Source organism: Podarcis melisellensis, assembly GCF_964234715.1.
Source record: "Podarcis melisellensis genome assembly, chromosome: Z".
Classification (NCBI taxonomy): domain Eukaryota; kingdom Metazoa; phylum Chordata; class Lepidosauria; order Squamata; family Lacertidae; genus Podarcis; species Podarcis melisellensis.
This window is the reverse complement of record NC_138547.1, coordinates 19,029,060-19,041,228: the sequence shown is the minus strand read 5'-3', so window position 1 is coordinate 19,041,228 and position 12,169 is coordinate 19,029,060. Positions and strand designations below refer to the sequence as shown.

The 12,169-nt window shown below is 52.2% G+C and overlaps 1 protein-coding gene across 5 annotated transcripts; it reads left to right on the top strand.

The window, feature by feature from the left end:
* The first annotated feature begins 451 nt into the window (after positions 1 to 451).
* LOC309362298 (mitochondrial fission factor-like) lies at positions 452 to 11,908 on the top strand. 5 transcript variants are annotated; one of them, XM_081897952.1, is made up of 7 exons: positions 452 to 748; positions 5,309 to 5,575; positions 6,356 to 6,525; positions 7,544 to 7,629; positions 7,988 to 8,149; positions 10,025 to 10,103; positions 10,804 to 11,907. In XM_081897952.1, exons 2-7 carry the CDS (start codon positions 5,377 to 5,379, stop codon positions 10,933 to 10,935), a joined length of 828 nt encoding a protein of 275 aa, XP_081754078.1. In that variant the 5' UTR covers positions 452 to 748; positions 5,309 to 5,376; the 3' UTR covers positions 10,936 to 11,907. The 5 variants fall into 5 exon arrangements, with proteins under 5 accessions (XP_081754078.1, XP_081754082.1, XP_081754081.1 ...); XM_081897955.1 differs by lacking the exon at positions 452 to 748 and adding an exon at positions 882 to 902 and having other exon boundaries at positions 5,299 to 5,575; XM_081897953.1 differs by lacking the exon at positions 452 to 748 and adding an exon at positions 1,154 to 1,206 and having other exon boundaries at positions 5,299 to 5,575.
* Positions 11,909 to 12,169: the final 261 nt, after the last annotated feature.

The following is a 12,169-nucleotide window of genomic DNA, read 5'->3' as shown; positions in this document are numbered from 1 at the left end:
GGTGGGTGTAGAAGAAGAGGCGCCAGGGTGGCTCCCAAGACTCCTCACATTCGCAGGCAAACGTACGGAGAAGAGCCGAATTGTAAGGGGCCTCGGCTCAGTGGTAGAGCAGGCGCTTTGCTGAGGCAGCTAGAGCCCCCACCCCGTGCCCTGGGATCGGGGCAACTTCCCAGGAACACACACACAGATATCCTGCCCAGGGCTTGATTTGCGTTCCATGCCAGTGAATATTCGAGAGACAATATTGCGCCTGAGTACAGTATAGCTAGAATGCCCGAAGCAGCGGCGGATCCTAGCAGGAGGAGCTCTCCCGTGGCTCCTTTTAGAGTAACAAGGGCTATTAGGGAACAGATGCACGCGAATGCCAATTCTCTGCCAGGTTTCAATATCCCACGGCGGCTCGGCTCAGCCCTGCCTCGTGGAGGGCGGAGCCTATTGTGGCTGGGCAGGCAGAAATCAACAGGTGAAGCAGCTCCCCCAGCAGCGGGGAGAGAAGCCTCGCCTGTGGACTGACTGCCTGCTTGCCTGCAGACGTCCTCCCTGTTGTGTTGCTTGGCTCTGAGCGCGCGGCTCGCTTGGCCTGCAGTGACCCGGCCCGGGCATGGCTATTTCGGGCTCGGCCGGCCCAGGCCAGCCTGCTGGAGCAGGGGGCGCGGGTTAGCGCCCAGCCAATCGCGGCGCGGGGCGACGTCACGGGCGACGGATGCTTGGCCGCGGTGGCAGCAGCAGCAGCAGCAGCAGCAGGTGCGTCAAAAAAAGTCCCGTTAAGAAAAGGGGGAAAAGATAAAGAAAGAAAAAAAAGATAAAGAAAGAAAAAAGAGAAGGGAGGGAAGCAGCAAGCAGGCCAAGCCCCTCCGGCATCTGCTCTCGCCCTCTGGCGGAAGGCCGAGGCAAATATCGAGGTGGGAGGCGCCTCTGAGCATGTGCTGAGTGCTGCCGCTCGCTGCCGAGGCGTTGCTCGCGAGGAGCCTTTCGCTTTGCGAGCTCCCCTGGAGCGGCCGAGCGTTGTCGAACAAAACTTACGAAGGTCTCCTCTGGTTCAAACCCGGGGTGGGGGTGGGGCTAGTGGGCCAGTGGGCCAGTGGGCCTTCCCTACTGCTTCCGGTAGACTGCTCCTATCTACGGAAGTTTCTTTGAGTTGCCTCGAGCGCGAAGAACGCTGGCGCACCTGGATGGTCTTCCTGCGTGTTCCTCATCACGTCTCAGGTTCATTCTGGTTGGTGGTGGTGGTGGTGGGTTTATTTATCTCTGCATCTCTCTCCCCCTCTTTTTGTAAAAGCTTCCCTGGCTTTTTGTGCTGCGAAGTTGTTTCAGCACATCGGCAAAGCCTCTTTCCCCTGCTGGCAAGGAAACAGCCAAGTCCAGAGGTCTTTCTCAGGACACAACAGAAGAACATTAGGAGAGCATCTGTTGGATAAGGCAAAAAGGGACCCATCTCTAGTCCAGGATCCTATTCTCACAGTAGTCAAAGGCCCCTATGAACTTAAAGGTAAAGGGACCACTGACCATTAGGTCCAGTCGTGACCAACTCTGGGGTTGCAGCGCTCATCTCGCTTTATTGGCCGAGGGAGCCGGCGTACAGCTTCCAGATCATGTGGCCAGCATGACTAAGCCACTTCTGGTGAACCAGAGCAGCGCACAGAAACGCCGTTTACCTTCCCGCCAGAGCGGTACCTATTTATCTACTTGCACTTTGACGTGCTTTTGAACTGCTAGGTTGGCAGGAGCAGGGACTGAGCAACGGGAGCTCACCCTGTTGCGGGGATTCGAACCACCAACCTTTTGATCAGCAAGTCCTAGGCTCTGTGGTTTAACCCACAGCGCCACCCGTGTCCCTCCTATAACTTAGCAATCCATATAGACTCCTTCCGGACCTGGAGGTTCCATAAGAGCATCAGAAGAACCCTGTTGGATCAGTTTGACATCATCCTGTTCTCATAGGGGCCAACCAGATGCCCATTATGGGAAGTTCACAAGCAGAATTTGAGCACAAGAGCACTCTTCTCTCTCCTGTGGCTTCCAGAAACTGAGATTCAGAAGCAGTTTTTGGAGACTGAAACAAATGTTCTGTTATAGCACGTTGTGATCCCATCTTTCTAAAGCAAAACATACGGGCTCTGCGTCCCAGCCAGTGGGGCCCACTTAGATTTGTGCCAGCAGCAATCCCTCCCTGCTCTCCCCTCCCCTGGGGGCTCCAGTCTGTGCTGCTTTTCTCCACCAGCCTGTAGTTGGGTGTGGCTCAGGGGGGCTAGTCTGTAGAGATTACACAACTCCTGGAGAAGCCACATGGGCCATCAGCCATAGGAGTTTCAGGATGCTCAAAAGGACATCCTCTTCTTGAACCATGATCAGAGGTAGGGATGCTTCTGAAAGCCAGTTGCTAGAAGCCACAGGTAGGGAGAGTGTTGCTGTTGCACTCAGGGTCCTGCTTGTAGAAGACTTCCCATTGGAGCATCAGGTTGGCCACTGTATGAACAGGAGGCTGGACTAGCTGGGCTCTCTTTGGCCTGATCCACTTATATCCAGGCTCTTCTTATGTCCTCTTGTTTTTGGCAGACATTGGAGAAATTGCTTTTCTAGCCTGCCTTACCTAGAAAGGTACCTAGGCTTCCTTGTGCCTTGGCAAAGAGCTGTATTGTGAACTCCTGAGGGCAGAGAGAGATGATCTGTTCCTCCATGCCAGCCCTTTGCCACAGGTTCACCAGCTTTTCTCTGCCAGTAAGGTGACCCAAGGGAGTAGGCTTGGAAGAGGCTGTGTCTTTGATGCAGGAAGGAAGGAAGCCCACCTGCATTCATTCACTGAGATGAATAGAGGTATAACAGAGGCCTGTGGGTTGGTAGCCCTCGCCAGAAGAGCCAGGTGATCTTCATACTCTCTTTATTGCTCTCAAACCTTATTGCTGTTGTTAAACAGCACAAGAACCTGGTGGTTGGATTCTTATTTATTTATAAAGAATATTTACATGCCACTGTCTCAAAAATGTATCACACTGGTTTGTAGTAAAAACGTACGGTAAATTGAAAGCAAACTAAAAGCAAAATAATTAAAAACAAACATCAATAGACCTTTGTTGGGGGATGTAGTATTATTAATGTTTATCCACACTTCTGCTTGTCTAGTGCTTAGAAAGCATGGGTCCAAGCAGTTTTCTGTTTGCCCCACTGCTTTTCCTGGGAAAACAATTAGATTGTGGCAAAACTCAGTCCGTGAAAAGCCTGATTGACATTTGCAGCCCTCTCCTGCTGCAGTTCCCCAGCATCCTGCCTCTGATGCTGAAGAGAGTTGTTTGTTTGTTTAATATATTGTCCTATTCCCGCAGGTCTCAGGGTTGTTCATAGGCAGCTTTATCCACTATTAACTTGACTAGCCTACTCCCCCCCCCGCCCAAAATGGCGGACCTTGGAGTTTCCATTGTACATCATTGTTGCAGCGCCCCCCCCCCGGGCTCCACACCCAGTGGGACTGCACCAGTTGGAATCCCCTAAATCTGCCTCTGCCCCCCACCCTGCTTATACACAGTATCTCCCACCTGTTGCAATCTCCCATCAGCCCACCAGAGGGGGCCAGAAGAGCTCTTTCCTTATGTACTTGCTTGCTTCCTTTTGCAACTGTACAAAAGCCTTGGGCTGTATTATTCATCTTATTTCTTGCTCCCTTTTGTAGGGGAGTTTCTCTTTCTGAGCTCCCTACATATGACAAGGGTAGACAATTCAGGGGGAGTTTGCTCAAGCGTTGAGCGCAGGGCCCAGAAGGGCAGCCCAGCCTGAGCTGCTAATATCCTCAGCAGAAGCCTTGAAGGGGTTTTTAGGCTGAATGAACGAGCATCATTCACGCTGAGGCTGGGTTAGGAGAAGTGGGTGCTGCAGGAGCCCTTGGGTGGAGGGCTTATTGGTGGTGGTGCTGAGGCCCCACAGGGGCTCCAGAGGAGATGCTAGCTTTTAGGAGGCTGGTGGAGGCTTCTGACCTAAATTTTTGCCTCTCGTTTCATCCTCACTGATGGAAAAAGCCTCAGAGCTCCTTCCTTCTCAGTGCACCCATAAAAAGAACAAAGCTGTGGGTTTAAAATTTCTTTATTTTTATTTACCAAGCAAATGTATTTTGGACGAATATTTCTGCCAGTCTGCACAACTGACCCTGAAGCTTACTCTGTTTAACATGTCAAGCCTTCTGGTTGTTTGCATTATTAAAAGCAGTGCATAAACAAAGCTTCTAGTGAAGTTCCTGGAAGGAAAAAAAAACCCCCTCCCTAAAACCTCAGGCCTGACCGTCCAAAGCACCCTGAGCAAAGGGTCCAAGAGAGCAAGGTGAGCAAGGGGGGGGGGGAAGGTGGATGCACTGGTCACCTGCTCCAGCCTTTGAGAGAAGGGGCCATAATGAAATAAGCAGCATCTGACTGGCCACTGTAAGAACAGGATGCTGAGCTAAATGGGGGGTCCCTTCAGCCTGATGCAGCCACAGGGCTTTTCTGATTTTCTTAAAGATCAGGAACAACCTAGTGTCCAGCAACTGCTGTTGTCCTCTCCGACCACTGGCCATGCTGGCTGATGGAAGTTGGAGCCCAAGACATCTGAGCAAAGGCTGGGCCCAAACCATGTGAAGCTTGATAGATAAAGGCCAGTGGTGATGTAACAGTTAGAGTGTTGGGTCTAGGATGTGGAAGAGACCAGAGTTCAAATCCTCACTTGGCTATATGAACTTCATTGGGTGACATTAGGACCAGTGCCCCACCTTACAAGGTTGTTGTGAGCATAAAATGGAAGGGGGCAGAGGAGTGGAACTACATATGTCACCTTGAGCTCCTTGGAGGAAAGGTGGGTTCTGAATGCAATAAATTCAGAGCTGCAGCTCCAATGTCATGGGTGTGCATTGCTTGTGGAAGATTGCAGTCAAATCCAACAAGGCATGCTGCTAGCTAGTAAGTTTAGAGGTATGCAGCCACAGAGCTGTATTGCGGAGAGGCAGAGACTCAGACCACAGAAGGAGCATATGCAACTTCCTTCCCCCTCCATTTTCTCTCTCTCTTCTCTGCAAGAGCCACAATAGCCATGGGCAGAATATGCCATCTGTGGATTCACGTCCATGTCGAACATCCATTTTAGGGAGAGGAGCAGCCCCCCAAGGCATATGTGAAGCCTGGAGAGCATCTCTGTGAGAGCACTTAAAGGTAGTCGCTGAATAGGCTTTTTTTTGCCTGCAGGAGCAGGAGGTATGTGGTCAGTGAGATTCCCTGCCCAATGCATAGGAACACCCAGTCCTTCCGAAGGGATTAATCTTGGTTTCCCCTTTTAATTTTTTAGCAGGAAGGAGGTGTCGTGCTCCATAAGTGTAACTGCCCCCCACTGCCTTGACCCCTGGGGCTAAGGAAGAGAGAACAGATGTGGCCCAGTTGGAGCATGCAGCTGGAGAAGTCTTCCTGCGACCTGGGCTTCACTGAAGCCATCAACAAAAGGATGCAGGTCCCCAGCCGGCTGAAGGTGGCAGAGGACCCCAGTGCAGGAGACCTGCAGGGGGCAACCCTGAAGGAATGCCCCCCATCCTACCAGATGCACATCCCTGACAGGATCCTTGTGGCAGGTAGGAAGAAGTGGCTGCTGTACACTAGGGAGTGAGATGGTGGATGAGATAGAACCCTTCTGTGCAGCATCTGTGCACTGGGGTATTGTATAGAGCAGGGATGGGGAACCCCAGACTCCGGGAACTGAATGCACCAAAGCTTAGGCTGAATGCCCTTAGGGGACAGTCTCTGCAGGCCACACCCCTCCCCAGGCCACAACTCCTGCCTGCCCCTCTCTGCATCCCTCCTGGTTGGAAGGTGCCTTTGAACTAAGATGACAAGTCTTCTTGCTTGCCTGGATGGAGAGTGGTGTGTGTGTGTGTGTGTGTGTGTGTGTGTGTTTGGTCACACACCCTTTGGCCAACCCACTCCTGGAAGGGAACATGCCCCATGGGCTGAAAACACCACCCCTCTGGTGTAGGGTAAGGTCTGAAGGCAAAAGCACTTAGTGCTGAAGCTCGAAGGTGAAGATGTCCCTGGGTCCAAGCAGACAAGGGGGTGATTGTGGGAATCGTGCTGTCTACAGAGGCAAGCTTTTCATAGCACAACCCACAAAATCCCATCAGTATCAAAATGCCTGCCTGTATTCCTGCATCTGCCAAGAAAACCTCAGGTGTACGCAGCAAGGTGGTGGAGACCAGCACCAGACTCTGGATAAAAGCCCTTTTTGGTCCCTGCGGGGAGATTGTACAGAGTGGTATTCCATCTGTGGGGCTATGTGAACAGCCTGCCATCAGCTGCCTTGCAGGGCAGATGGCGGTCCTTCCCCATCCCTCTCTCATCTCTTCCTTCCTCTGTAGAAATGACAACGAATGCTGCTGTCCAGCCTCACTTCCTTAGCCAGCTGTCGCACCAGCCCCCGATTCTTGAGGAGCCTCTGCTGGAGCCAGCCATCCAGCCAGCCATTTACGGAGAGCACCCCTTCCTCACCTTCATCTCTGGACCTGGATCCCCAAGGCGCAAACGGCTGGTACTGTGCTCGGGACAGGTTGAGGGAATAGCCACAGTTTTGGGAGGGACGGAGATTGGATCTTGTGGCTTTGCAGAAAGGTCCCCAAGGAGCCATGGGGTGGAGTTGTCAGGATCTAGTCTCATGGGCCACCTGTCAACCACCCAAATCACATTAGCACCAGGTGCTTCCAAGTCCCATAGTTGGGACTTCAAAGAACCATGTGCTGCCAGCCAGCAGACTTTGGCTCCTCAGCCCATCAGCTCTCCCACTTTGAGGCTCTCAGTTGTTGCTTGACGGCTGCATCTCTCTCTGCCCCTCACCTCACCTTATATATGATGCCAGGTGCAAGGCAGGTGGGCATGACTCATGGGGAATGTCCACTTGGGCCATATTTGAAACCCTGTAAGGCCAAGATTGACCCATGGGGTGGGGGTTCCCAACCCCTGCATAGGTGGGTCTTTGAGGAGAGAATCTCCCTTCATGCAGCTGCAGTGTGAGGAACAACAGGCAGGGCCAGGTAAGCCTTTTAAGGGGGGGCACCTGCAACAGGTTTTAATGGGGGGGGGAGGCACTTCATGCAGAGATTTAGCAAGGTGCTCTGTGGAGCCGCTTCCCCCTCCTTTAAAAGGAAGTAAAGCTAAGAGAAAGCTGTGAGGAGACAGGAGGGGGGATTGGTTAGGAGGGGAGGGCAAGGGGGTAGGTGGGGTTGCAAAGTGGTTTAAGCAGGGGTGGTAGAACCTAGTGTGTGGATTTATATCGTGTGTCTGCCGCACAGACCCTTTGGCAGTGCCGGCTGGTGTGACATGGTGCCCCACCCAAAGAGGCACTCCTTAGGGATGGTGACCAGCGGTGTTGCCTTTTGTGGCAGCACTAGGGAATAGTGTGCCCTGCCAGGCTGCTCTGTCCTACTGGGCTCCAAGTGCACCTGGAGTGACTGCCTGTGGTCCGCGTTGCCTAAGGGCAACCATTTTTGGAGAAAAGGGGTCCTGCTTTTAGCCCCCCCAGCTGGAGCTTTGCCTCTTGCTCCCTCACCCAGGCACATCAAAGCAGGGCCAGAAAGGAGAGGGCGCTGGCGAAGAATCCTCACCGGGGCTTGGGAACTCTCAACCAGAGGCAAGACTGGTAAGGGAAAGCTGCGGAGTGGCTTTGGCCAGTTCCTTCTTGAGTGTCCTGCTGCCCTTGTGGGGCAGGCAGGGGTGGGGTGTTGGGCTTTAGGGGCATTTGCAGCCACCCTCCCTTGCTCATCCATCCTCGCAGGCTGCCAGGTGGGAGTCTGCCTCTCTCCCCAGACATGCCAAGGGCTCCTGGCATGTTCAGTGGAGGTGGTGGCATCTTCTGGGGTAGCTGTGCCAAGGCAAAGCAGGTGCTGGCAGAGCCTTTTCTGACCGTGGTGCAGGTTGTGGCTGCTCTGGAGGCCAGGAAGTTCCCTTCTGGTGCCAGAGGAAGTGACCACTCTGGTTGTCTCCCTGTGCCCCTGCAGGCAGAAGCCAAGTGCACCGCCCCCTGCCTCCTCCACCCCCCAGCTTCCTCCGTTCCCTTTGGAGGGCAGGATCTACTCCCTGCAGAATATCCTTCAGGTGCTGTGGTTCCTGGGGCACCAGATGTTCCAGCTGTTTTGCAAGCCTGACCAAGCCCAATGCAGGTGATTCTCTCTGGCTTTGCTCAGGGCAGCATGCAGCTGGCTGGGATGTGTGCGAAGCAGGAGGGTTGTATGGTGCCTCTGGTTGGGAATGGGTGCTTCCAGCTGGCTGGGCCTCTCTTTCTTGCCCTGGTGGTATGTTCTATGCTCTGCTTTCCTGGGTTCCACATCTGCATGGCCAGCTCCAGCTCCATTACTGGTGAGGAAGAGACCATTGTCCTGGGGATTGTAAGAGTTTTGTGGGTAGAACTTTGCCTTCAGACCCAAGGTAGGACCCCAAAACTCCACCAACTTCTACACCTCACGAGTGAACCCCAGTTGAAATCATGAAGATGAATCACTTGGGCAGTTCAGAAAAGCTTTGGTGATAAATTCGGGAGCTTCTTGCGCACTATTTGTACAATAGCTGGATCTTGTCCCTTGTTTCTTAAAGAGGTCCCCCTACCTGACGGGCTACCTGTGGGTTATCTCTGGGCCCATACAATCGGTGTTATAATTTTATTATTTATATGCCACCCATCTGACAGGGTTGCCCTAGCCACTCTGGGCAGCTTCCAGCAAAATACCAAAACACTAAAAAACACCGAACGTTAAAAACTTAGGCCCTCGGAGAGAAGGTGGGGGCTTAGGCAAGATAAATAAATAGTAATAAATAATTTTATTATTTATATGCATAGGACCTCCTTATTAGTGGCACCCACCCTGTGGAGCACCCTCGCATCAGATGTCAAGGAGATGAGTAACGATATAACCAACTGGTTCAGTCATACTGGGTGCAGAGCCTGGGGGTGGGGGCCACAGGGAAACCACAACTATAACATAGGATGGAAGGCGAGAGGCGGTAGGGAGCGTCAAATTCTGGCGTTGCACAGGTCATCTGAGATTTGAGACCCCAAGGTCTGCCACTGGCACACTTGTGCAGGTACAGGAGGGGAAGGAAGGAAGCCTGAGGAAACCAGAGAGTGGTTGTTCTGCCTTCTGGCCTTGACAGCCTTTGTGCCCTAGGCAGAATGAAGCAGTGAGCTCAGAAAGCAGGTTGTAGGCAGCAGCCATGGCAATCTGGATGCCAGCAGTGATGCTCCTTCTAGTTGGCCTGGACTGACTTGCATCATCACCCTTTCCAAATGCATACTGGGAGAGCTGTATCCATCCATCCATCCATCCATCCATCCATCCATCCATCCATCCAGAGAACCATCCTATGCTACAGGGGGAGGCTTCCTCTACATTAGAACCAGCAAAGCTTCAAAACTCATGGAGACATTTAACCAGAGGAGATCTCTGTCTGATGTCTCAGCCTTCACGGTCAGAGGCAGTGGTGCTTCCAGATGCCAGCTGCTGCAAACCACAGGAGGGCTTTTGTGCTCGGCTCCTACTTGCTGGTTTCCCATTGTGGCATCTGGTTGGCCACTGAGAGGAGGCTGGACTAGGTGGGTCCCCTTTGACTTGACCCAGCAGGGCTCTTCTCATGAGTAGGCAGAGAAGTGGCCAGCAGGTGTCACGTGGCCACACTGCTGCATCGGTCAGAGAACTGGCACCGGCTGGCAGTGGTCAGCAAGGAAACAGGGAGGTGGTGTCGGAGGAGAGAGCTAAGTGTGCTGTCTGTGTGGCCTGCTTTGCACCTCCTTGGCTTCTCCTGCTGCTCTCAGGTGTGGTGGTGGAGCCTGTCACTCCAGCAATGTTTAAGCCAAATTCAGATTGTGCATCTTCTGTGGCACGGGGTGGTGTCATCTCACCTGAACAAAATGTCTTGGGCTGGCCTAGCTTTGGGGACTCACCATGTCTCTCTCACCCCTTCAAAACCTCTTATGCAGCTGCACCTCATCAGCTGTCCCCATATTTTCTCTCAAGCTCTTGTTTTCTCCTTCCACCTTTTAGTTCCCTGCAGAAAAGTGTGGCCTCAGAGAGCTCTCCGAAGGACTTCGGCACCACAGAGGCTCTGGCAATGAAGAAGCAGGTGATGGTTTAGTTATTTGTGAAAATATTGTTATTTGTTTTTGTTTTTTATTAAAAAAATAATACCAGGGCCATTTACAGCAATTATACATGACACTCTATTAGACTTAGAATCGGAAATCAGATGCTGTGGGAAGATGCCTTCTTAACTGCCTGCATAAGCTTGACAGAGACATTTTCAGCAGGCATTTAAAAGTGGCAGGGTGTTCCACAGGACTGGGCCAAAGACAGTAACAGCTGAGTTTTTCTCTGTTGCCAAAAGAGCCTCACCAACTCAGAGAATGACCAATGACGCTCCTGCTGCTGATGGGCTAGAATGGAAGGGTTCAGGCACACAGGACCTTGAGCCTGGTTCAGTTGTAGGTGGGCAGCCAGTGCAGGCATTTTAACAAGGCTATTGCATGTTCTCGGCCTGGTGCCCCCATCAGCAATCTGGTCCATCAGCAGGTAGCGGACGGGTGGGGAGGGTGGGAGGGGAAGCACTGAAAGTGACATATTTGTCTTGTCCCCCTGCATGGGATTGTGCTTGCCCTCTTGTTCTGGTGGATGGGCTTTGAGTGTTGCTACCCTTCCCTCTGGTGAGGCTTTTCCCTCTTACTGCGTCATTCCCCAGCAAAGCTTTTCCCTCAATGGCCTCTGTTTCGCATAGCAACCCGAGGCTGACCTCCTCTCTGTTGCTCTTTTTTTCCTCCGGGCTGCAGCTGATGAAGATCGCAGGGCGGCTTCAGCACCTGGAGAAGCAGCGTATGGGCTGGCACCAGAAGGAGCTGCTGTTCTACTCTGTGCTGGCCTCTTCCTGCCTTATCAACATGTGGCTTTGGCACAAAAGATGAGGAAGCCACCCTGCTCCAAGCAGCAAGACTTGCTGCCAGCAGTCAACCTTGTGCTTGTTAGTTTTCACTGAGCACTTGCCTAGGTGTCCTGGGGCTTCCTTGTTTGGGGTTGCAGCCAAAAGGGAAATGGGCTGGAGGGGATGTGCCTTGTGTGTGCAGAAGGAGGAAGGCCAGAAACTGGGCAGGGCTGGGGGTCCTCCAGAGGGCAGCTACTCCTTAGTCGGGACTCACCTTTCTTTTGAATATGGCTTCATATGTGTGATTCATCCAGGCATGATGTGATATACTTTCTTTAGGGAGGGGTCCAAGGCAGCTCTAGCTGCAGTTATGATGATGGGATTTCACCGATACAAGGGATGTTGAGTTGCCTTAAGATGATGGCTTCGGGATAAGTGTGGGTTGGTGTGCTTCTTAATGCTAGTTACCATTAAGGCAGGGTTGGGGAGTGAAGGAGAAGGATTAGGTTCTCACCTGCAGGAGGGTTGATGGGAACAAGAAGGGTAGGAAGAGATCACTGGAAAGTCTCAGGACCTCAGATCCTATAGTAAAATAGACTTAAAGCAGTGGGCAGTATTTGTGGTCAGCTTCTGATAGAAGTACAGGAGTAGGACTGAGCCAAACAGTCCCTGGGAAGGTCACAACCTCAGGGTTTCTCCAAGGCTTCTCAGGGTCCTTCAGCGCATGCCAAGTTCTCCTTAGTGCTCTGATGGTTTCCTGGCCAGTGGGCCTGTATGTAACAGTTTGGGTGTCCTAAAATTAAAATTAAAATTAAAATTAATGGTAAAGAGCTTCTGCCTCTGTCTCTCTCTGTGTGTGGGAGTGATGAAAAGGAGGGGTGGTGTCGGAAGAAGGTCTGTTTCTTCTCTGGGCTCCTATGGTGCCCACAGTCATTGGCATCAGAGGGAGAGACAAATGTCTCAGCCTCCCAGCTCTCCACAAAGTACAGAAGGGCATGCTTGGCAAGGAAATTGGGCAGCTCTGCAACCTTGCAAAATGATTCAAAGTTTGGAGTGAGACAGTGGCCAAAATAATTAACAGAGCATGAAATAACATGAGAGAAAAGCAAGCTGCAAAAGTCCACTGGCTCTTCAAGATGGTCTGATGAAGTTGATTCCCCCATAAATGCAACATCCTTTATATCTTGGGGGTAGAATCCCATCCATAGGGAGAGAGAGGCTGTGACAGTGTGAGGCAGGTCATACACATGGGGGAAACTTTAGGAATCAGTGCTGGG

Coding starts and splice junctions, on each gene's coding strand:
- LOC309362298 (XM_081897952.1), top strand. CDS start 5,377: ATGTGGCCCAGTTGGAGCATGCAGCTGGAGAAGTCTTCCTGCGACCTG. Junction 5,576..6,355: donor TGACAGGATCCTTGTGGCAG/GTAGGAAGAAGT, acceptor CTTCCTCTGTAG/AAATGACAACGAATGCTGCT. Junction 8,150..10,024: donor CCTGACCAAGCCCAATGCAG/GTGATTCTCTCT, acceptor TCCACCTTTTAG/TTCCCTGCAGAAAAGTGTGG.